Consider the following 21,774-nt stretch of genomic DNA (forward strand, 5'->3'; position numbering starts at 1 on the left):
AGCCGTTGGGTCAGTGAGGACTCTGGACTGGACAAGACTGGCAGTTGGTTTTCATGTCTTTGTTTTTACATTTCATACAAACCTTCCTCTAGATGCTACTGTGGGACAGTGTTGTTTAAAATGTTTATTTTTTGGTAATCCGTTTTGAAAATAATAATTATTCCAGTGTATAAGATAAGTGTTTGTAAAGAGGGAATGCTTTGTAAATCCATCTGATTTAGCAGAGAAGTGTGAGGCTGGTGGGATTGTTTCCCCTGCAGAGCTCCAGGTGTCCTGGAGGATGGTGGATCATTCCTGAAGGACTCTCTGTATCCTCTGCCAGGGTGAAGGGGACTGTTTCCTGTTGTCTCCTGACTTTGAGAGTCTGTGATGAAGGGAATGGGAAGGTGTTGGCAGGGTGGAGTCAGGTGGTGAAGCTGGGTGGAGTCAGGTGGTGAAGCTGGGTGGAGTCAGGTGGTGAGGCTGGGTGGAGTCAGGTGGTGAGGCTGGGTGGAGTCAGGTGGTGAGGCTGGGTGGAGTCAGGTGGTGAAGCTGGGTGGAGTCAGGTGGTGAGGCTGGGTGGAGTCAGGTGGTGAGGCTGGGTGGAGTCAGGTGGTGAAGCTGGGTGATGACACTCCCAGTTATCTTCAGAAGGGCTTCATGTATGTTGAAACAGAGTTCAGGTGGTTTGGAACTTTCTCTGTTTTGGATGTTTACGAAATACTGAGACGATTCAGTCCACACTGATCAAAGTATGTAGCATGTCTGTGGGCAGTGCTGTGGGGATCGAGGCAGAGGAGTCTCCATGTTTCTGAGGTAGGAAGAGGAAACGTGTAAGGGACCCAGGCTGAACACCAAAACCGCTTTCACCAGCTGGGCTTTCTTCTTTGTGAACTGAACTTTCTAACCGTCTAGAATTTGAGACTTAAACATTATTATTTAACAACACTGAGGCAGATTTATTTTCTTTTTTATTACTTTTGGAGCATAAGGTATCCCATTGTTGAACAACCACATTTTGTTACTTTTTTTTTTCTTCACTGAAATGTCCAACCTAATTAGTTTTGGGGATATTTTTCCCTCAAAGTTATTTGGGGAAAGCAAATTTCTGCTCCTGTTGCTGACTTCCTGTGTCGGGGACTTCCTGTATTAGGGACTTCCTGTGTTTGTGGATGTTCTATTCACAATGAATACCTTCGTTCAATCAGTCCGCTCTAAAACCATGACCTCTTCTCATTGGTCAAACACAGACATCATTTGCATCCAGTTACTCTTTCAATGAAAGATGGGGAGGGAGCATCACTGGGTCTCCTGTCTCGCTGGTTCTGGGGGACAAAAAATGTCAAGTCTGGCTACAGCCCTTATGAATACTATTATGTGGTCTGCTGGGCTCACAGTTTAGAGGTACAAGCTATTAGTTCATCAGGGTTATCTTTATTAAAACCATTTATTCTTTTAGTGACTTTTACGTAGGTGATTCAGGCCGTGTTAACCCTGCGGTCTGGACCAGGGGATTGAGCAGGGCTGGAGACGAGGAGGAACTGGAGAACTGTACACGGTTATGTCTTGCTGTATTTCATTAACTGAGCACATACTGACATGACTGATGTTTCTCACACAAACACACACACACACACACACACACACACTACATGGGTTTTATTTTTATGAGTACTGGAATGTTCTCTCTCTCTCTCTCCCTCTATCTCTCTAGAGGGCACCTGTAAACCCGACTCCTGCCGTATCTCTCTGTCTCTCTCTCTCACACACACACCTGGCCCCTGCTGTACAGTGTGTAACTCTATTTATTGTGTAATGAGTCTGAAGGCCCAGAGAGGCCTGCTTGTAGTCTCATGTTATTGCATCAAAAGTAACAAATAAAATGGAAACAATAAAAACAGTTCTAGCTCCTCGATTTGTCTCTTGATTTCAGAGCAGCTTAAAGATGGCCGTCTTGCTGTACGTACACACTCTCCACTGCATCACACCTAGTGGCGTTTTCCTGGACAACATTAAGAATCATGTCATGCAATCTGGTCAGCGTTGATTATTCCCTGAGGACCGCTGTCCTGAGCCTGTGTGTCTGAGGGGGGCCTGGCCGTCTGGGCTGAAGGTTCAGCATCACTCGAGGGGCGGAGCGGAGGAGACATCCTGTCCACACAGCTCTCTACCAGAGGGGGGCGCTGGTGAGGACAGCCTTTACTGTGACAAGTCATACCTGATGCCATTTGACGAGAACCTGGATGTAGAAGACCACACAAATGGTGTGGAAAATGCTAGACAATTGATATTTACCAAATGGACAATACTAAATGTGCCAGATTCAAACAGGGTTAGGATTTGACCTGGAGCCCCTCTCACCTGCACACTCTCTCCAAGACGTGGGCCAGCATGCGGTCTGACATGCCTGGACACGATTCTTCAGCCAGGGAGATGGCCTTCTGCAGCTCCTCCACGCCCCTCCCTCCAGCCCTGCCCTGCTGCAGCTGCAGGACACACCCTCACGTCACACAGGAACAGGTGGGGGTGAAGGTGCGGTGGACCAGGTGAGGAGGTGTTACCTGGTGCAGGATGGGAGTGATGTCTGACGTCGCTGCCTGTGGTGGTCTCCCTGCTTCTGCTGTGGAAGGTCTCACCTTTGACAGGTGACAGCCGGCATGAGCACAATGACAGCTTTATACTTTCTAATCTTGGGTTGGCTTAGTTAAGCCAGACCAAGGAAAACTCTACAGGTACCAAATTATAAAGGAAGTGATTTTCACCAAACAGGGTAAAAGTGAGTTGTGTTGGGTGTTGCAGGTGCTGATCTACCTCCTCGGGGTGTTGCAGGTGTTTCTGCTTGGGGGTGGAGGGGGGTCGCTGTCTGACTGTGGGGAACGTCCAGGTAGGATCTTGATCTCCCTCACCTCCATCAGCCTCCCTGCAAGAACACACACTCACTGTTATCACTTACACTATCAGTGTTGGACCACCTTCTGGACTGTACCTTCAGACATGGAACTTTCTCAAAGTTGAAGCCTTGTATCTGAACACACAGGCAGTGTCACTGCCTTTGATCTTTTGGCACAGAACACATCCTAATGTGGCTGTGATGAGTTCTGCGGTGGTCTATAGGCTAGCGATACAGTACTGTCACCATGGTGATCAGTACTGTATCACCAGTACTGATCACCATGGTGACTAACTACGCACGTGTCTGAGTCATCGGAGCTGGAGGCGTTGTCAGGGACGCGTGCCCTCCAGCAGCGGTGTCTGTCGATCAGCTCTGTCAGGTGGGACGTCTTCTTGGTGAAGCGCGTCAGGAACCTGTGCTTCAGCAGCTGCTTGGCTGTGGGCCGCTGCAGGAGAGAGACGCTTACATCTGAGATCAGCTGTGGGCCGCTGTCCACACAGGAGAGAGATGCTTACATCTGAAATCAATGTTCAGCAAACGCTTTTATCAAAAGGGACGATGAGATAGGTTGTTAAGAAAGTGCGACATAAAATCAAGGTTCAAGTGAAGTGAATAAACCAACATTGGGGCAATTTGGTGATTCAGTTGTCTGGTTTTCAACCAGCAACCAGACATAAATCTACTTTCTGTGGTAACATTCACGTGCCAAATAAGTCTAAACAAAAGAGGCTTGTTATCAGCCTACATAAACAGACGACTCACGAATCTGGGGTCCTTGTTGAGGCAAGCCTCCACAAAGTCTCTGAAGGCTCTGCTGTGGGCCCCCTTTAGGGACGGGGCGGGGCTCTTGGGGATGAGGAAGAGCACTCTCATGGGGTGCAGCTCTGAGTGGGGGGGCTCCCCTGTGGCCAGCTCGATGGCTGTGATTCCCAGAGACCAGATGTCAGCCTAAGATGTCAAACATTCTTGTTGTGGTGAAAGATGCTCCTCGTCCCATCCCTCCTCTCATCCCTCATCCCAATAACACCTCGATTACAGCACCTGGCCAATTAAGGAAGTGAATTCCTGACCTTGAAGTCATAGTCAGTCTGCTGGATGACCTCCGGAGCCATCCAGAAGGGCGTGCCCACGAACGTGTTCCTCTTGATCTGGGTGCTGGTCAGCTGACCTGCCACGCCAAAGTCTGCCAGCTTCACGTCCCCCTGCTCCGACAGCAGCACGTTGGCCGCTGCCGCATGGTCACACAGTCAGGGTGGAAACTGCAGGGGCCTAGCTGTCATCACACATGATATATAACATGCAGGGGCCTAACTGTCATTACACATGATGTATAACATGCAAGGGGCCTAGCTGTCATCACACATGATATATAACATGCAGGGGCCTAACTGTCATTACACATGATATATAACATGCAGGGGCCTAACTGTCATTACACATGATGTATAACATGCAAGGGGCCTAGCTGTCATCACACATGATATATAACATGCAGGGGCCTAACTGTCATTACACATGATATATAACATGCAGGGGCCTAGCTGTCATCACACATGATATATAACATGCAGGGGCCTAGCTGTCATCACACATGATATATAACATTAAAATGTTAAAATTGCCCCCCTTTTTCTTCTGTTTCTTTTTTTAAAATAGTTTCACCAATAAATTCAACAGTTTTCTGTGTGTGTATAACCCAGCATGGAGCACGTGGCTGCTGCTGTGAGGAAAGTTCCAGAGACCTTTGATGTCCCTGTGGATCTTCTTCTCACTGTGCAGGTAGTCCAGTCCTCTGAGGATCTCTCTCACGATGGTGGCTATGTAGGCCTCCGCCAGGGGCCCCGGCCTCAGCTACACACACACACACACATTGTATACACACACATATACACACACCACAAGAACACAGGTTAAACAGTGCTGGAATCTGACCTGACAGAGAAGAGAGTCATGCTTCGTACCATGTCCAGAGCAGAACCTCCTCCCAGGTACTCCATGATGATCCACAGCTTGGTGCCCTGGACACAGAACAGCTGCTTTACCCAACCATCCTCTCATGCAACAATATCACCAAATACACCATGTACAGGCGTTACCATGATTATGGACTTGTTAAGCAGACACTTTTATTTAAAGCAACGTACAGGAAAAGGCAGATTTGCACCTGCAAGTATCACAAGCTCAACATGCAGCTGCAGTTAAATGCTTTAACCATTGAGCTATACCCCTGAGTTTACCAGTGTACCATCCTCTGAGTAAAATGAGATTATGAAACGTGTGTGCTGACATTCTACCGGTTTCTGGAAGGTTCTCCTCCGCTCCTCCAGGAGGTGATGGGGTGTACCTTGATGTAGGAGGCGTAGTACTTGGTGACGTGAGGGCTGTCACACTGGCCCAGGATGGTGATCTCCTGCTGGATGTCCTCGATCTCGTCCTCAGCCTCCTCCAGGTCGATGATCTTGATGGCCACCACCTCCTGAGTTAGGCTGTTGATACCCTTGTAGACCTCCCCGAAGGAGCCCTTTCCAACACGCTCCAGTTTGGTGAACAGCTGCTCTGGGTCCAGCTGGGAACTCAGACACAAGTTATGTGTTCATCTCAGTGTTTTATGTACAGTAGATTTATGTATATACAATATAGTACATTTCAGCTGTAATTGTTTGTTGAAAGTGTTTTTGCCCCATTTTTTCTCTGCACCAAAACGTGACAGTGACAAGATTTGGTTACTAAGCAACACAGGCGACTGTCTGTGACAGGATTGCGCTGCGGTAACAGGGCCAGGGCTGACCACCCTGCGCTTACAGGGCCAGGGCTGACCACCCTGCACTAACAGGGCCAGGGCTGACCACCCTGCGCTAACAGGGCCAGGGCTGACCACCCTGGGCTAACAAGGCCAGGGCTGACCACCCTGCGCTAACAGGGCCAGGGCTGACCACCCTGCACTAACAGGGCCAGGGCTGACCACCCTGGGCTAACAAGGCCAGGGCTGACCACCCTGCGCTAACAGGGCCAGGGCTGACCACCCTGGGCTAACAGGGCCAGGGCTGACCACCCTGGGCTAACGAGGCCAGGGCTGACCACCCTGCGCTAACAGGGCCAGGGCTGACCACCCTGGGCTAACAGGGCCAGGGCTGACCACCCTGCGCTAACAGGGCCAGGGCTGACCACCTTGGGCTAACAGGGCCAGGGCTGACCACCCTGGGCTAACAGGGCCAGGGCTGACCACCCTGCGCTAACAGGGCCAGGGCTGACCACCCTGGGCTAACAAGGCCAGGGCTGACCACCCTGCGCTAACAGGGCCAGGGCTGACCACCCTGCACTAACAGGGCCAGGGCTGACCACCCTGGGCTAACAAGGCCAGGGCTGACCACCCTGCGCTAACAGGGCCAGGGCTGACCACCCTGGGCTAACAGGGCCAGGGCTGACCACCCTGGGCTAACAAGGCCAGGGCTGACCACCCTGCGCTAACAGGGCCAGGGCTGACCACCCTGGGCTAACAAGGCCAGGGCTGACCACCCTGCGCTAACAGGGCCAGGGCTGACCACCTTGGGCTAACAGGGCCAGGGCTGACCACCCTGGGCTAACAGGGCCAGGGCTGACCACCTTGGGCTAACAGGGCCAGGGCTGACCACCCTGGGCTAACAGGGCCAGGGCTGACCACCCTGGGCTAACAGGGCCAGGGCTGACCACCTTGGGCTAACAGGGCCAGGGCTGACCACCCTGGGCTAACAGGGCCAGGGCTGACCACCCTGCGCTAACAGGGCCAGGGCTGACCACCCTGCGCTAACAGGGCCAGGGCTGACCACCCTGGCAGTCCTGGACATGTAGAACACAGTTCAGTATTAAAACACAACAAATGTGACCTAACGTGATCTTTGCCCTTTGCTACCTAATCGAACGTGTCATTAGTTGAGTCAATGTCTGTGGGGCCACAGAGTCCAGCAGCTGCCCCTGCCGCCCACGCCCTCACGACCCGGAGAACGCCCTTTCATCCAGTGACTCGGTTATATGAGAGGCTCCTCCCTACATGGACCTTTGCCCTGACTGAGCCTCAAAGTTGCTCCATGTCTTTTTCTATACAGTTTCATGGCTTGTTAGTTTTTTTTCACAATATTAATTGCTGTTTGTTTTTTATTTTTGTCATTATTCGTTTCAGATAAACATGTACATTCATGTCACCCTCTGGATTACAGGGATCCCCTCTGCGCCGCTGTGCCAGTTCTCTTATTGGTTTAGCTTGGCCGGGAGTGCGTAACGCCTGACCCAATTACCTGGTTCTGGCGCGTGTACAGGAAATGTTCCATCGCTTCTGGTGAGGAATTGAGGTTGAGTCTCTTTCCGCCGAATGTAGACTGTATATTCTTGAGAGTGTAGACTGTATATTCTTGAGAATGTGTTCCTACTTCCGTAGACAATCCGACTGATGTTTTCCAGCGAAGTCTTCAGAGAAAATAGATGTTTCACCTCCTGCGAGACTGAGTTAACTCAGAGCAGCATATGGTCACTACCCAACAATGTGATCCTTGGGGACAGCAGATGTCAGAGATGTAAGACTCCTATCAATATTTAAGAGGCAGGCAGCTACTCCACCCACATTATGGCAGAGTGATTAAGGTGATAAATTAGCTAAATGGGATCTAAAATGAAAATAGAGTAATCTTTTTTTTCCATGATCATGTACATTGACAGTTTCCGAGATTGCAGTAATGTCATTAATCTTCCATGATTATTAACCAGATTCGTAAATTAAGTACACAATAAATATAAATATATAAACGTTCATTTAAGCATAGATGTTTGTTTGACACCATTACACATCTCGAGCTTTTCTCACATAAACATGTATAGGCCTACATTGAAAAATTAATTACGATGCATCAAGTGTCAACACATTCGAGCATCAGATGGTTACGGTAATTCTGGGAGCATTTCATGTGGTAATGGGTAATGATGACTTCAGTAATTCCAGACACCAGAGGAATCATGGAGGAGAATGCGGCAGCGGAGGCCGTTCCCCGGGCAAGCCCAAACAGATCTCCCTTCTCCTGAAGCGTGGGGGACTTTCCCTGACAGCCTGTGGGCGTGGGGCACGTGGGTATTGTGACGGTTTTTAAACACAGACAGCATATTATTCTACATGAACTGAATCTGAATGGTCACTAAACACAATTAAACCCTCTTCACTGAGGAGAACTGAATAGGCCCACAAGCTGGAAATACAATCAAACCAAATCAAATGTTATTTGTATATCCCTTTATACAAGCAATTTCAGGGCTGCACGTGCCCCCAGAACTGCGTCTATAGAAGGGAAAAGAAAGGGATTATTTATGGTTTATTAATATCTGTCCTCAAATTATAGCAGATAAATGGCCCTTTTATGTGGTTATCTTTTTGCCCTTTTGTCCTCTGTGATCTGTGCTTGACTACTAGCTTGGCTGCGGGGCCATTGGATGCATTTTACAGCCAGGCCATTGCATTATCGAGGGTATAGGCTCCAGTTATGTCATGCGCAAGGCTGTTAGTATGGTTACCAAGGGGACCAAGATCGTGATTTAAACTGATGTTCTTATACTCAACTTCAGAAGTGACTGCACAATAAATTTGTAGAAATACTTAGAAGTAGCCTATGGACGTCTAAAAATCTGCGAAAGTTAGCGTTTAAGAACAGGACGAATGGACATTGATGCACCGACACGTCATCGAGTCAAATATCTCATATCACTCAGCCTGAAAAGCAAGACATTTCACGTTAAAGTGAACAATTGCGCAACTACTAATCATCTAGTCTCTACAGGGAAAGTTCCCCCATCAGGGAATACCAGAGAAGGGGATGAGGCGGGGCATCAGTGGATGTGAGGGCTCGTTATCTCCGCCTGCTGACTAACCCGAATGAGTGTCCATAGAAGGAAACGTTGCCGGAGCGCGCCGTGCGTTTCAGAGCATGACGAATTGACCGGACGGTTGGCCGCTAACCCACGATTCATTATTCAAGGGTCAAAACAGCGTCTGGGTACTGGGTTTCTGGGCCCAAATACCTCAAAAGTTTTGTTCATTAAGAGGGAAATAGTAAATTTCCGTTGCCTCATTTGTCATTGAGTCGCGGTAGGCTACATCAACAAGATGGATCTGGAATATCACACACCGCTTCGCACCCAAATTTTCCCACCAAGGAGTTAAGCGGTTCAAGGTTGGGTAATGTTGATGTGGCTTTGTGCCTCTGCTCTGACTAACGTGGCAGAGCAACTTCGTCATGTTCATTCATTATTTTGCTAAATGTTATGTCTACCAGATCTTTGTCAGAAATTATGTTGCAATTATTATCCACTAGCCGGTATTGAATGTCTCACAGTTTGGAACAGGAGTTCAAATTAACTCTTCAAACTGTAATAATGCGCAACCTATTTAACTTGCACATAAAAGGTCTGTATTATTTTGTATCTGCATGTCTGAACTCAGCTCTTGTTTCTGTTATCTATTTCAGGAAGATACTCAACATTCTCATCAGAGGGAGGAGGGCTAGATTTGTTTTGACAGTCGACCGCCATACACGGCGACTGATTAGGAGGCGCGGCGTTTGAGTGCATGCCAGCGGTAATGAGGGGCATGGAGATGTTGCGCCGCTCGTCTGTGTTCGCGGCTGAAGTGATGGAAGTATTCGACCGCTCGCCCACAGACAAGGAACTCGTGTCGCAGTCCAAGGCCTTATGCAGGGACTACATCCACTCTCGGTTGAACCGATCGGGAATAGGATGGTCAAAGCCTGAGCACGGACTGTCGGCATCGGGGGGCACGCTTGGAGAGGTGTCCTTAGTGCTCCTCTGGCTGGGTGAGTGTCGAGGTTCCTGTTTCTCCACGCCAGGCATGTGTCATCTTTTCGCGTGATGATGTTTTCATTTTACCGTAACAGCAGAATCTCATGACCAGATTTGAACGCTGATTGACTCATTAGACGGGGCGGGTAGAGGCAGGTCCCTCTATGTATGAATCTTGCCCATGTTGTGTTGTCTCCCAGGTGACGAGTTGGAATACCTCCGGCCCAACATTTACCGAAATGTAGCCCGCCAGTTGAACATCACGGTGGCGTCTGAGAGCGTGGTGTCGGACGCCTTCCTGGCAGTGGCTGCTGACATTTTCTCCACAGGTAAGATCTGCTTTCAGAGAGTTCAATTTATTGGACACTGAGGTATTTGCGGGCCGTTTTTTGGCAGACCAGCACCAGGTTAATGGAAGGTGGGGATGGCGGTAGGCCTAGTGGTGTTTTGGAGAGAAAGGAGCTGAACTTTTGAACTTACTATCAGTGAAACAATCTAAACGCAACAAATGGGGATTCAAGGGAGAAGCTTGACTCATTTTATGCAGTAATAAACAGTCTTGTTTCTGTTTTTATGGCTCTCTTCTAACTGATTTATAGAAGACCTGAGAGTGATGGTAAAAATAGACCATTTTTAGAGCAAAACACTGAGAGAGAGCCCTTGCAGCACTTTGTAAAATAAACAGTCTAGGATCAGATTCAGGCAGTGTTTCTGCTGCAGGTCTCCTGCCTGCCAGGGTGGAGAGTAATATTCCATATTAGGCTAGAATGTGGCCATGTGAGAGTTTTCAGGGCCCCTCCCTTCAGCTCACCCAGCAACTTCAGTATAACCAGCCTTTTTTCCTCAGGGATTACAAAGCCTTTCTACTGAAGTGACTGACAGAACGACGCTAAGGCGTGCCACTGGCCAGGTTTAGATCTCTTTCTGTTTGTGTTTGGAAACTGGATTTGGAGTTATGTTTGTAGGGAAAAACCTTTGTGGTTGATATAGTGTTGAACAGCAAGGTGAAACTCAAGTCATGTTTCAAACTCAGACTATCACTCAACATGTCATCTGACAGACAGAAGCCAGCGTTCAATCTTTCCCAAACTTCTACCGAACCAGACAAAATCCCCCAACTTTAACAATGTCAGATTGGGTTTGAGGAGTTGTTATATTGGTAAATACTTGTTTAATAATGTTTACATCCGACATTTGAACCCTCACGCAAGGCTACTTAACGTGAGGCCTGTCAGCCGTGCAGCCTGCCCGTCCCCAGAGGAAGCCCTGGGCAGCCAGATTAGAGGCTGGCAGGCCTGTCAGCCATGCAGCCTGCCCGTCCCCAGAGGAAGCCCTGGGCAGCCAGATTAGAGGCTGGCAGGCCCTGGACAGGGAACACAGTTTCCTTCAGCAGCTATGGCTCTCCTCGACTCTGATCTGCTGTTAAAACATGATAGGTCAGGGATAAAGCACATACGTTTTACAAACATAAAAACAGACTTTATATGTTTTATATTTGTGATTGATCTCAGATGTAGGTTTTAGAGGGGACCAGGCCAGTCTTATTTTGCGGTCACTGACCTGGTCAGGTCAGACTGGGAAGCAGCCTTAGAGAGCTTAAAAAGGGATTTGCTGTTCAGAGAGACAGAAGTCTCCACTATGCTGCTCTTTCTACAAGACACATGGTGATGATACTCACTGAGACCTGGAAGTGTCAAACACCAGCTTGAATCTTCTCCCTGCACCATAAATGGGTAAGCAGAGAAAATCCCAATTTAAAACATGAGGATTAGGTTTGATGAATATCTGTTGTCGAGGCTACTAAGAAATAATGAATCCCACCCTGACAGGCAAACCCAAGCTGTTCCTGGGGGAGGTGGGGGGTGAGACAGGCAAACCCAAGCTGTTCCTGGGGGAGGTGGGGGGTGAGACAGGCACGGCGGTCGAATGCCCTGGGTTTGTTCTGTGGTTATAAAACGTCTTTGTCCCAGTTTAAACCAGAAAGTTTCTGGCAGGGGAAGAGAGCCCCCAGTGTCCTCACAAGCCCTGCTGAGGCCTCACTCCTCACTCCTCACAGCCCTGCTGAGGCCTCACTCCTCACAGCCCTGCTAAGGCCTCACTCCTCACAGCCCTGCTGAGGCCTCACTCCTCACAGCCCTGCTAAGGCCTCACTCCTCACAGCCCTGCTAAGGCCTCACTCCTCACAGCCCTGCTGAGGCCTTACTCCTCACAGCCCTGCTAAGGCCTCACTCCTCACAGCCCTGCTGAGGCCTCACTCCTCACAGCCCTGCTGAGGCCTCACTCCTCACTCCTCACAGCCCTGCTGAGGCCTCACTCCTCACAGCCCTGCTGAGGCCTCACTCCTCACAGCCCTGCTGAGGCCTCACTCCTCAGCCCTGCTGAGGCCTCACTCCTCACAGCTCTGCTGAGGCCTCACTCCTCACAGGCCTGCTGAGGCCTCACTCCTCACAGCCCTGCTGAGGCCTCACTCCTCACAGCCCTGCTGAGGCCTCACTCCTCAGCCCTGCTGAGGCCTCACTCCTCACAGCCCTGCTAAGGCCTCACTCCTCACAGGCCTGCACACAAACCACATGATCAGCAGCTCTTTCTTCCTCTTTATTTAATCCCTCTTTGTCTGGTATCAAGCCGAGAGGTTGAGTTTTAGGTTAACAAGAACTTGTGTTTACAGTACCAGTGTGGTGTGTGTGGTTTTTAAGAGGGTTTGTTTTTGAGGGTCAGTATATCCTGCCATCTCTTCACCTCTCTTCCCACTCTCCTCTTCTCCATCCCGTCCCTCCCTCCCTCCCTACCAGGTGTGACGTGGGGGAAGGTGGTGTCTCTGTATGCTGTAGCGGGGGCGCTGGCAGTGGACTGCGTGCGTCACGGCCACCCTGCCATGGTGCACACCATCGTGGACTGCATGGGAGAGTTTGTCCGCAAGAGCTTGGTGACCTGGCTCAAGAGGAGAGGGGGCTGGGTGCGACCACAGGAACAATCACAACATGTTTACATAATCAGCAGATGCTTTTATCCAAAGGTGGAGAAATTCAAACCTTGATCTCTTTATCTGCAGTCGAGTGCTCTATGCTCCGCCACTTAGCTCCACCCCAGAGACTGCAGAGACACGCAATAAGGCCCAGTCACCATCCAACATCAGTGGTGTTTCTGGTTAGATACCCAAGGTGGTGTTTCTGGCTAGATACTCAAGGTGGTGTTTCTGGTTAGATACCCATGGAGGTGCACAGGCTGCATAGAGGGGGGTGTGGGGTGGGGTGTTTGACTTGTCTCCATTCATGGTCTGGCAGGTTAAGTCCTTGGTATGCGTATTATGCTGTGAAGGGAGGACTACTGAGCAGACAGGATTTACACTGCTCTTATGCAACAATGCTGAAAGTAACACATGCCCAGTAGGGGAGCTGGTTGAATCAGGTGTCTAGGACAGGGTTACTTCTCTGTTTGGAGGGACTGTGCTCTTTAAGCAGAGACAGACAGATTGACGTATGATGATGGAAGACACGGTTTGGTGGTTCTGTGGTTGTGAGATACTGTGCATACATAGGACACCCTCTCTATGCTAGTACTGCTGAAGAACATGAAGAACACGAATTACATCAAAGTGAGATTACTTAGTTATGAGTTAAATTAGTATTTAAGTGGTGCACCAACAGAACTGGGGCTGGGTCTGGCATAGTGCCTCTGTCGGGGTCTGGGTTCTGCCCTGGTGGCTGGTCTTCAGAGAGAACCAAGACTGAGGTTGTCTGAAGCGGTGTGTTGCAGCAGCCAGTTAGACCAAGCGTGTCCCTCAGGGCTGCCTGTGGCTGGAGCCGCTTCTGAGCCAGTGAACTCTTCTGGATAAGTGGGGCGTTACAAAATGGAAGATAATACGTTGTATAACTCAGCACAAGGGGGAGAATGAGGTGCCTATTTCTCTAAATGGCTGTTTGTGTGGATTTGTGATTACAGACGTTGAACCTGAGGTGGAACTTGACGGCTGTGTCTTTGTTGATATTCAGCTGTTTTATTGCCTTTGAGAACCTTTGGCCAATTGTTAAAAGCGGAATGCTGAAATGTGTTAAGATTACAGTGTTAGCTTTGGCTGTGAAACAAAATCAAGACAGTCACTTTGTGTTTCCGCTCACTACATTTTCCCAGGGGTTTGTCAGATGATTTGAAAGTTATTTAAAACTCAAAGTTCAAGCCCCTAAACTACAAAACCACCAATGAAAACTGTTCAGTAGTTTGATGACAGTCAGAAGGCTTTTGCGCGACACAACATGCTATGGTGAGCCAGTATTACAAACATGTCTTCAGACATCTGTGACAGTATAATGGTAACAGTAGGTATTTTATTGATCCCCAATGGGAAATTGTGGCTTTGCAGAAGGCAAGAAGAGGAACTGGGAGAAATGTACAAATACACAGAATACCAGAAATACACAGGCCTGTACATAATGTATCACACATATATACACTAACACTGGTTCACTTCGCTTTGGATGAAAGCTTCCGCTAAATGAAAAATCTTTAATAGTTCCAGCAGCTTGTAGGTGGTAGCCTCTATCTAAAGCAGCCCTCCCTCTCCTCCAACAGGCTGACGTGACCAAATGTGTGGTGAACACAGACTCCAGCTTCCGGTCCCATTGGCTGGTGTCAGCGGCATGCGTATGTGGACACTACCTGCAGGCTGTGGTTTTCTATCTGCTGCGGGACAAATAAGGGGGTGTGGCCACTCCAAGGACTGTCTCCCCCCTATCCAGCTGAGGACCGCCCCCTGCCTCCTCTCAGCCAACCACGGCTGTGTTTACGCCTGCTTGAGTTTGCACTGAGCCTCCGAGATCCCCACTCACCTGTAGGACCACCACCCTCTCACCTGTAGGACCACCACCCTCTCACCTGTAGGACCACCACCCTCTCACCTGTAGGACCACCACCTTCTCACCTGTAGGACCACCACCCTCTCACCTGTAGGACCACCACCCTCTCACCTGTAGGACCACCACCCTCTCACCTGTAGGACCACCACCCTCTCACCTGTGCATGTAGCTTCCATGATACAGTTCAGTCACATGCATTCCAGTTCAAATGTCATCAAGGTATTTGACTCCTTTGCAAGAGTCCTGAGAGAGTGAGTATTTGAGTCATTCAGAGTTACAGGAGTAATGCCCCATGGACAATATTCTAATGTGAGAAAATTAAAGTTAAAGAATATCATTACTGGTGAACAAATAACTGGTGAATAATTTCAAATGAATGAGATCCAGTTTGGGAAAGAGATCTGCTGCCCCCTTGTGTTTGTAGATCAGAATGAACCGAGCGAACTATTTTTCATTGGGTGGTCTATTATAAGCCAGTACAAAGTATTACAATCCAACACTGCAAATGTAAATTGCACAGATCGTGTGAGTGTGTGTGAGCGAGAGAAGAAAGTTAGACAGACATTTTTTGTGTGAGGACGTGTCAGCGAGACTTTGACCTTTTGTACAATTAGCAACTAAACAATGTCACGTTCTTTATCGTTATTTTGTCTTTGTTTTTATTATTAATAAAATGTATGTTAATACCTACACCTGATGTTTGGCATGCAGCACAGTGTCTCCTCTAGAAATAAACGACTTAAACGCTTTCATATTTTCAGTTAATAAGTCACGAAACTCAAATGATTCAGACGGTGGTATTTACAAAACTAAATCAAATTTTTAATCAAATTGAAAGAGCTACTGGGTATTCCATGTAGCATCGTCATAATTTACAGAGCACAAGATTAAATAGTTTATTTTGAGCTATTATTTGGTAGCAGTTATTGAGCAACCCTCTTGTGAAGGTAAACAAGCAGTCACGGGACACATGACACGTTGGATGAAATGTCTCTGGTTCTTGTCGATCCCGGATGGGCCTGCTCACATCGCTGATCTCAACAACGAGTTTCAGATGCAGCATTGCTAAGAGCGCAACGATCTCCACGTACAGATTTACAAATACATATTGCCTGTCTTGACCAAAAAAAAGTGTCTTCGCCCAAAACAGATGATTCTATTGGATACAAAAAACAAAATCCCGCCTCCGCACAGCATTTTCACGGACCCTACGGTTTTCCTATTGGCCAAACAATAGTAACGCTGTACAACAAACAAGTTAGGGTGGAAATCTGTCGGGATGGATGCAGGTAGGATGACTAGCTGACTAGCTTGGGCAGAACTGGTTAAATATTCTGCTATTTTAGTGACCTACAAAATGTTACTATGGATAGTATACCGTGCTGTTTCCTGCAATCAGTTAGGTTCTTTATGCTTTTGTTATATTATGAGGACGGCCAGACTTTAAGCTAGACAGTCTGCTAGCTAGCGCGTTAGCTAGCAGTTGCTATCCTCTCATTCTGGGTGACACCTTTCATTATCGGTGGCCTCCCCGACGGGTGGAGTTGTCCTCATTTGGACTATTCCAATCGTAGAAAGTATAGGATTGGCATGGATCAAGGACGAAAACTCCACGTACCCAGGCTACCTCGGTTTACAAAACCATAAACACTAGCCCTAGCTAGTGACAGCATTGGTCTAACGTGAGCACAAGTCGGCTTGCTTTGCCATGAGAATAAATAAACGTTGATGATGACTTCTTGAACGATAGTATTTCATTCTTGTCGGGTGGCTAACTGTTTCGAATCTAAGTAGTTAGCCTTATCTGTCCTTGATAGCTGTCCCGCCCTACGCCCATATATTTGATTGTCATCACATCAGTCAGTGTCATCTGTCACCGAATCGCTGCAGTAACTGGAAGTGGACGAACAGGCTTTTAAATAGCGATATTTTTGCCGTCATTCAGCCCACAGAGCAAGCGCTATCAGCCGATTAGCCAGCACGCTGATACATGGTTACTTATGTTTTCAGCTACCCTCACGTACGACACACTTCGCTTTGGAGAGTTTGAAGATTTCCCAGAGACCTCAGAGCCAGTGTGGATCTTAGGGAAACAGTTCAACGCGCTGACAGGTAGGGGGTCGCACCAGACAAACTGTCACAATGTCCCTCCACGTGCGTGACTCACCTGTGTTGATATACCTCATCCATTCATGAGCCGAAATGGATAGCTCTTCAAAACCTACTGTACAGATCTGGTCGGTTTATAACAACTGCTTTTTCTCGATTCAGAAAAATATGATATTTTGTGTGATGTTACATCGCGACTTTGGCTCACGTACAGGAAAAACTTCCCTCCCATCGGTGAGTAAGCTTGGACGGTAAACTTTTTTGTTTAGAGAAACATTCAACCTTAGTCTGTGTTTAAACGTTAGCTGAGGACCTGAATATGTTGCAGGAGGAACAGGTCCCACGTCGGACACTGGCTGGGGCTGTATGCTGCGGTGCGGCCAGATGATCCTTGGGGAGGCTCTGATTTGCAGGCATTTAGGCAGAGGTAGTGACGGTTTTTTAATCAACATTTAAAAATAATACCCATATCAAATGCAATTAAGCTATAAAACAATCCAGATCAACAAGTTGATCTGTCACCCCAGCACCTTTCTATGCCTAGAGACTGCAAGTACTTCCTGGTACGGATCCCTGACTGTGCTGCAGTGTGTCAGTATGCCATACAAGGGAACAGCCGCAGGTCTAACACAGGGATGTTTGGGTTGCAGACTGGAGGTGGGTGAGGGGACAGCAGCAGAGAGAGGAGTATGTCAGCATCCTCAACGCTTTCATCGACAAGAAGGACAGCTACTATTCCCTTCATCAGATTGGTAAACAGGTGTCTTGGTCATGGCTGACGTATGTGAGTAGGTGTGGTGATAACAGGCTGTCCTGTTTCCCTGTTGCAGCCCAGATGGGGGTCGGAGAGGGGAAGTCTATAGGCCAGTGGTACGGACCCAACACTGTGGCACAGGTCCTCAAGTAAGTCCAGCCCTTAATGTTGTTCATGTTGATCGTTTGATAGAAAGCTCACCCCCTTAGCTTGTTGTCCTCAGGAAACTGGCAGTTTTTGACACGTGGAGCGGGCTGGCTGTACATGTAGCGATGGACAACACAGTGGTGATCGAGGAGATCAGTAAGTACACCAGTCAGGCCCTGGGGGTGGTACTGTCACTTTGGAAACTAAGACTTGTGTCAGTTTGCAATAAGGGAAAATAAAAGGATTTGTCAAATGCCTTCCCTCACTTCTTCCACTTCTCCTCAAAACCCCCGTCTTCCAGAGCGGTTGTGTATGCCGTGGCTGGACTTTGGGGGAGCAGCGTGTGCAGAGCCAGGGGGAGGAGGGGAGCTGAACGGGAGGCTGGAGGGGGCGTGTGCCCTGGCCGAGGAGGAGACGGCTCTCTGGAAGCCCCTGGTGCTGCTGATTCCCCTGCGCCTCGGTCTGACGGACATCAACGAGGCCTATATAGAGACCCTGAAGGTGAGATGGACGGAAAAAGCGAGGGAAAGGGAGAAAGTGATACAGGCAGGGAGGGAGAGCAATAGAGAGAGGAATGGAGCACTCCTTTATTTGCCCACTATAAACTGGTGTCGATCACCCTCCTTTTTGTGCACAGCAATGCTTCATGCTGCCTCAATCCTTGGGGGTTATCGGTGGGAAACCAAACAGTGCCCATTACTTCATCGGCTATGTAGGTACGTTCAGAGTCAATTAGCCACACACACATAACAACATTAAACCCTGCCTAATAAGCTCACTGATTCATCTGAAGGGTTTGTTTGGGTCAGTTTGTTCTAATGTCCTGACCCTCCTGCAGGGGAGGAGCTGATCTACTTGGACCCCCACACCACCCAGCCTGCAGTGGAGCCCTGTGGGGATGGGCAGGTCCCGGACGACAGCTACCACTGCCAGCACCCGCCCTGCCGCATGCACATCTGTGAGCTGGACCCTTCCATCGCAGCGGTAGGTCAGGATGGGAGCAGGGCATGATGGGAATGATTAGAAAGCCAGGTGTTATAAAGAGATGAACCTCCAGGTGTTGTAAGGAGATGAACCTCCAGGTACTTCACACGTGATCAGACTCTGATCCTGTTTCTGCTGTTCACCAGGGTTTCTTCTGCAGAACGGAGGACGACTTTGATGACTGGTGCATGCGCATCAGGAGGGTAAGTTTGGTCAGGGTTACGTTTGGATTACATTTACACTTATTTACATTTTCAATTTAGCCTGTTAACAGGCTGTTGCCTAAACTGACTAATAGTAAATAGATACTATAGAGAGAATAGAATAGAGTTTGAGCACTGAGGTGTAATGAGGTATGACAGCAGTGACCCTGTAGTATAATGAGGTATGACAGCAGTGACCCTGAGGTCTAATGAGGTATGACAGCAGTGACCCTGAGGTCTAATGAGGTATGACAGCAGTGACCCTGAGGTAGAATGAGGTATGACAGCAGTGACCCTGAGGTAGAATGAGGTATGACAGCAGTGACCCTGAGGTCTAATGAGGTATAAGAACACTGACCCTGAGGTATAATGAGGTATGAGAGCACTAACTCTCCTTCCTTCCCCAGCTGTCCTGCAGAGGAGGAGGTCTACCCATGTTTGAGCTGATAAACAGTCAACCATCTCACCTCACCGCGCTGGATGTGCTCAACCTCACTCCTGGTAAGATAACCCCAACCTCACTCCTGGTCAAATAACCTCAGTCATTGATTGATGCCAATCCAGTTCATATTTCCCCTCTCTGCTCCTAGATTTCTCAGAGTCAGGCCGGCTGGAGAGGTTTTTTGACTCCGAGGACGAGGAGTTTGAGATTTTGTCTCTCTGAAAACGAGGGTAGGACTACGGTTTGCTCTCCTGGTGGAACACGGAGGATCTCTGCATCAAAAGGGAAGTGGAACTGGTGACCTCGCCGCTCAGTTTGGCTCCAGAATGGCGTTCAGTTGTCGTGTTTCACAGCGTCCTTGGAAACCGCCACGCCCGGCCCGCAGTCCTGCCAGGAGAGATCCTGATGAGGCCCGTGACAGCCAGGGCACAGGACTCATTCAATATGCACATCGTCACATAACGCGTTTCCATGATTTTCTTTTGAGTCTTAACACTTTAAATGTTTATTTTAAAGTGATATATTGTGCCTTTCCCTGTACCCCCAAAGCAGAATTGCAACATGTTGATGGTGTTTTGTCAAGAACTTGGTTAGATAGCGATGCATACTGGCTTACTGCTACGCCTCCTGGCTTATACAGTAAGTGAACGATATCTTCAATCTTTATCAACTGATGTAACAAGCAACCTTTACCTTTTCAAACCAAGTACAATAACTTGTATTATCTCAAGCAGAAGGCACTTGTCATGTCTAAAATATGTACACTAGTTCATCATTTTAAGATTATTTATTTACGTAATGTAAAAAGATTAAATCGATCTAAGGAATGGTAATAGTAAAAATAAAATTAAATCACGCATAGTATTTGTCTGTGGCTCTTTTCAACTGTCTGGGTCCTGGTTTCACTTCACGATACCAGGGCTGTAGTCAAGTCTTTAACGCTGTCTTTCCTGTCACAGATCAGGACTAGAATAGAGTCTTCAGCAGATTCATTAATTTGTCACTTAAAGAAAAACAGGTGGCTGTGATTGGTCCAGGTTCATTTCCACAGCTCACCGATAGGCTGAATCTCTGCTGCATTGATTGCACTTATGCTGTGGGTCTTGATGTCTGAGTGGACAGCCTCAATACTCTGGGCTGCATCAATCACCTGTAGAGGCACAAACACATCAGGACTTAATCAACAGCACATCAACTTGAGAAATTAACACTTAGAATTAATTTTTTACTTTGAACATCTTATGTGTGTCAAAGGCAAGAGAGATTGTGTTTCCTACCTGCCAGTTAACCGAAGGATCCTTCATCAGCTGGTCAAACTTCTGCTGCACCGCTCTCTGGAAGACGCTGGTCTCATAGCGCTCCGACCCAAACTGGCCCCGCAGTGCCGCGTCGCTGGGGTTCAGCTGCAGGAACATCACCAGGTCGGGCTTGGGAAGACCCACGTCAGGATTCGTACACCAGTCTAAACTGAACCCCTATAGTGACACAATAAAACAGGGTCACTCAACACTTTCCCACACATCTTTGGTCAATTTTCATACAAGTTTAAATTCCATTTGTAACAAGTACACACATGTCCTGATTTGTTAGGGAAAGGAGGAGTCTAACTCTGACGGAGTTTCAGAGCAACAAAATTATAGATTTTATTCATCTACAGTAAGAGATAACGCTGCGGCCCCACTCACAGGCTTGGCGCTGGTGAAAGCCACCCCAGAGAAGGCGTACCGATCCACAACCAGACTGATGCCCTGAGCCAGCTTCTCCTTAATCAGCGGCCTGGTGACGAAGAGCATGCTCATTATGTGACATCACGACTCATCATCATTGAACGAGTTAGCCTGGTAGCAGCTTAGCCTCCTCATGCAGGAAGCTTTGCATTTTTGAGTATATAAACATATTAATGAGGGATATAGTTCAATATTAATGAGGGATATAGTTACATTAAATATGAGTAGAAAGGATTGTATTTGCCACGTTTACACTTACACTTGTTCCCAGCGGTTGGCCGAAAACAACAAGTGCACCGTGTGGTCCTCGAGATTGCTTTTATTTTCAAGGTAAGCGTTGATCAGCTGTCCAATCTTTGTTGATCGATCTGGTAATACAAACTATGACAATAGCACCGAAACTTCTGCTAAAACAAGCTAGCGAGAGCTTTAGTACGTGTCCCTTCGTGCTCCCCCTTTCACATCAAATATTCAATACATTTGTGCACAACATTTCGAGACCTTCCTCGAGCACAACTGTCGGTTACTAATTAGAAGGTGTAAAGTGATATGAAGGTGGTTCAGGCAAACCTTTACCTGGAAATCTCATCATCTCCGCCGGTCGACCACATAGTTGTAGTGCTTGAACTAGCTTGTTACATTGGGTTGTTTTTCCAGCTTTGTCCACTCCTTCCAGCACAATTAGAGCACCTCTTCTGCATGTCATTGTTCTTACAAGCTTGCAAATTAATACAGATAAAATGAAATATGGAATTAACTACTGGAAAATCTGATTCCTGCTTCTGTTCAGGTTTTAGAGCACTGAGGTTGCTCAGCAGAAACCCGCTCTTTTTGCACAAATGTCAACATCACGAAAAATCACATCCTCTT

The 21,774-nt window shown here is 48.0% G+C and overlaps 5 protein-coding genes across 11 annotated transcripts in view; 3 read left to right on the forward strand and 2 right to left on the reverse strand.

Annotated features, from left to right (window-relative positions):
* Nucleotides 1-327, forward strand: part of farp2 (FERM, RhoGEF and pleckstrin domain protein 2) — a 26,200-nt gene extending 25,873 nt beyond the window's left edge. Inside the window, exon 24 of the mRNA XM_047037295.1 lies at nucleotides 261-327. Within this exon, the coding sequence (XP_046893251.1) occupies nucleotides 261-327 (67 nt within the window). The remainder of the gene's footprint in view (nucleotides 1-260) is intronic.
* A 688-nt stretch (nucleotides 328-1,015) lies between these two features.
* stk25a (serine/threonine kinase 25a) lies at nucleotides 1,016-6,696 on the reverse strand. Its single transcript, XM_047037296.1, has 11 exons — nucleotides 6,661-6,696; nucleotides 5,217-5,438; nucleotides 4,834-4,890; nucleotides 4,615-4,723; nucleotides 3,943-4,100; nucleotides 3,635-3,820; nucleotides 3,172-3,317; nucleotides 2,791-2,899; nucleotides 2,541-2,615; nucleotides 2,341-2,465; nucleotides 1,016-2,218 (listed from the first exon to the last, which is right to left on the reverse strand). The coding sequence occupies exons 1-11, from the start codon at nucleotides 6,694-6,696 to the stop codon at nucleotides 2,179-2,181; spliced, it is 1,263 nt and encodes a 420-aa protein (XP_046893252.1). The 3' UTR covers nucleotides 1,016-2,178.
* Nucleotides 6,697-7,897: 1,201 nt separating this feature from the next.
* boka (BCL2 family apoptosis regulator BOK a) lies at nucleotides 7,898-15,287 on the forward strand. 5 transcript variants are annotated; one of them, XM_047037101.1, is made up of 5 exons: nucleotides 7,898-7,967; nucleotides 9,355-9,699; nucleotides 9,886-10,014; nucleotides 12,478-12,701; nucleotides 14,255-15,287. In XM_047037101.1, the coding sequence occupies exons 2-5, from the start codon at nucleotides 9,456-9,458 to the stop codon at nucleotides 14,378-14,380; spliced, it is 723 nt and encodes a 240-aa protein (XP_046893057.1). In that variant the 5' UTR covers nucleotides 7,898-7,967; nucleotides 9,355-9,455; the 3' UTR covers nucleotides 14,381-15,287. The 5 variants fall into 5 exon arrangements, with proteins under 5 accessions (XP_046893057.1, XP_046893056.1, XP_046893054.1 ...); XM_047037100.1 differs by lacking the exon at nucleotides 7,898-7,967 and adding an exon at nucleotides 8,725-9,065; XM_047037098.1 differs by lacking the exon at nucleotides 7,898-7,967 and adding an exon at nucleotides 8,725-9,060.
* Nucleotides 15,288-15,720: 433 nt separating this feature from the next.
* atg4b (autophagy related 4B, cysteine peptidase) lies at nucleotides 15,721-20,038 on the forward strand. Of its 3 annotated transcripts, XM_047037162.1 has the most exons (13): nucleotides 15,721-15,827; nucleotides 16,549-16,650; nucleotides 16,810-16,881; nucleotides 16,976-17,074; nucleotides 17,298-17,399; nucleotides 17,478-17,550; nucleotides 17,625-17,704; nucleotides 17,850-18,049; nucleotides 18,186-18,264; nucleotides 18,387-18,532; nucleotides 18,679-18,735; nucleotides 19,143-19,236; nucleotides 19,326-20,038. In XM_047037162.1, the coding sequence occupies exons 1-13, from the start codon at nucleotides 15,818-15,820 to the stop codon at nucleotides 19,397-19,399; spliced, it is 1,188 nt and encodes a 395-aa protein (XP_046893118.1). In that variant the 5' UTR covers nucleotides 15,721-15,817; the 3' UTR covers nucleotides 19,400-20,038. The 3 variants fall into 3 exon arrangements, with proteins under 3 accessions (XP_046893118.1, XP_046893116.1, XP_046893119.1); XM_047037160.1 differs by having other exon boundaries at nucleotides 17,298-17,550; XM_047037163.1 differs by lacking the exon at nucleotides 15,721-15,827 and having other exon boundaries at nucleotides 16,539-16,650.
* On the reverse strand, nucleotides 19,950-21,774 carry dtymk (deoxythymidylate kinase (thymidylate kinase)). The gene is made up of 5 exons (XM_047037164.1): nucleotides 21,481-21,774; nucleotides 21,164-21,272; nucleotides 20,863-20,953; nucleotides 20,455-20,652; nucleotides 19,950-20,327 (listed from the first exon to the last, which is right to left on the reverse strand). Exons 1-5 carry the CDS (start codon nucleotides 21,608-21,610, stop codon nucleotides 20,217-20,219), a joined length of 639 nt encoding a protein of 212 aa, XP_046893120.1. The 5' UTR covers nucleotides 21,611-21,774; the 3' UTR covers nucleotides 19,950-20,216.

The sequence above is a fragment of the Hypomesus transpacificus genome, chromosome 16 (assembly GCF_021917145.1).
Source record: "Hypomesus transpacificus isolate Combined female chromosome 16, fHypTra1, whole genome shotgun sequence".
Classification (NCBI taxonomy): domain Eukaryota; kingdom Metazoa; phylum Chordata; class Actinopteri; order Osmeriformes; family Osmeridae; genus Hypomesus; species Hypomesus transpacificus.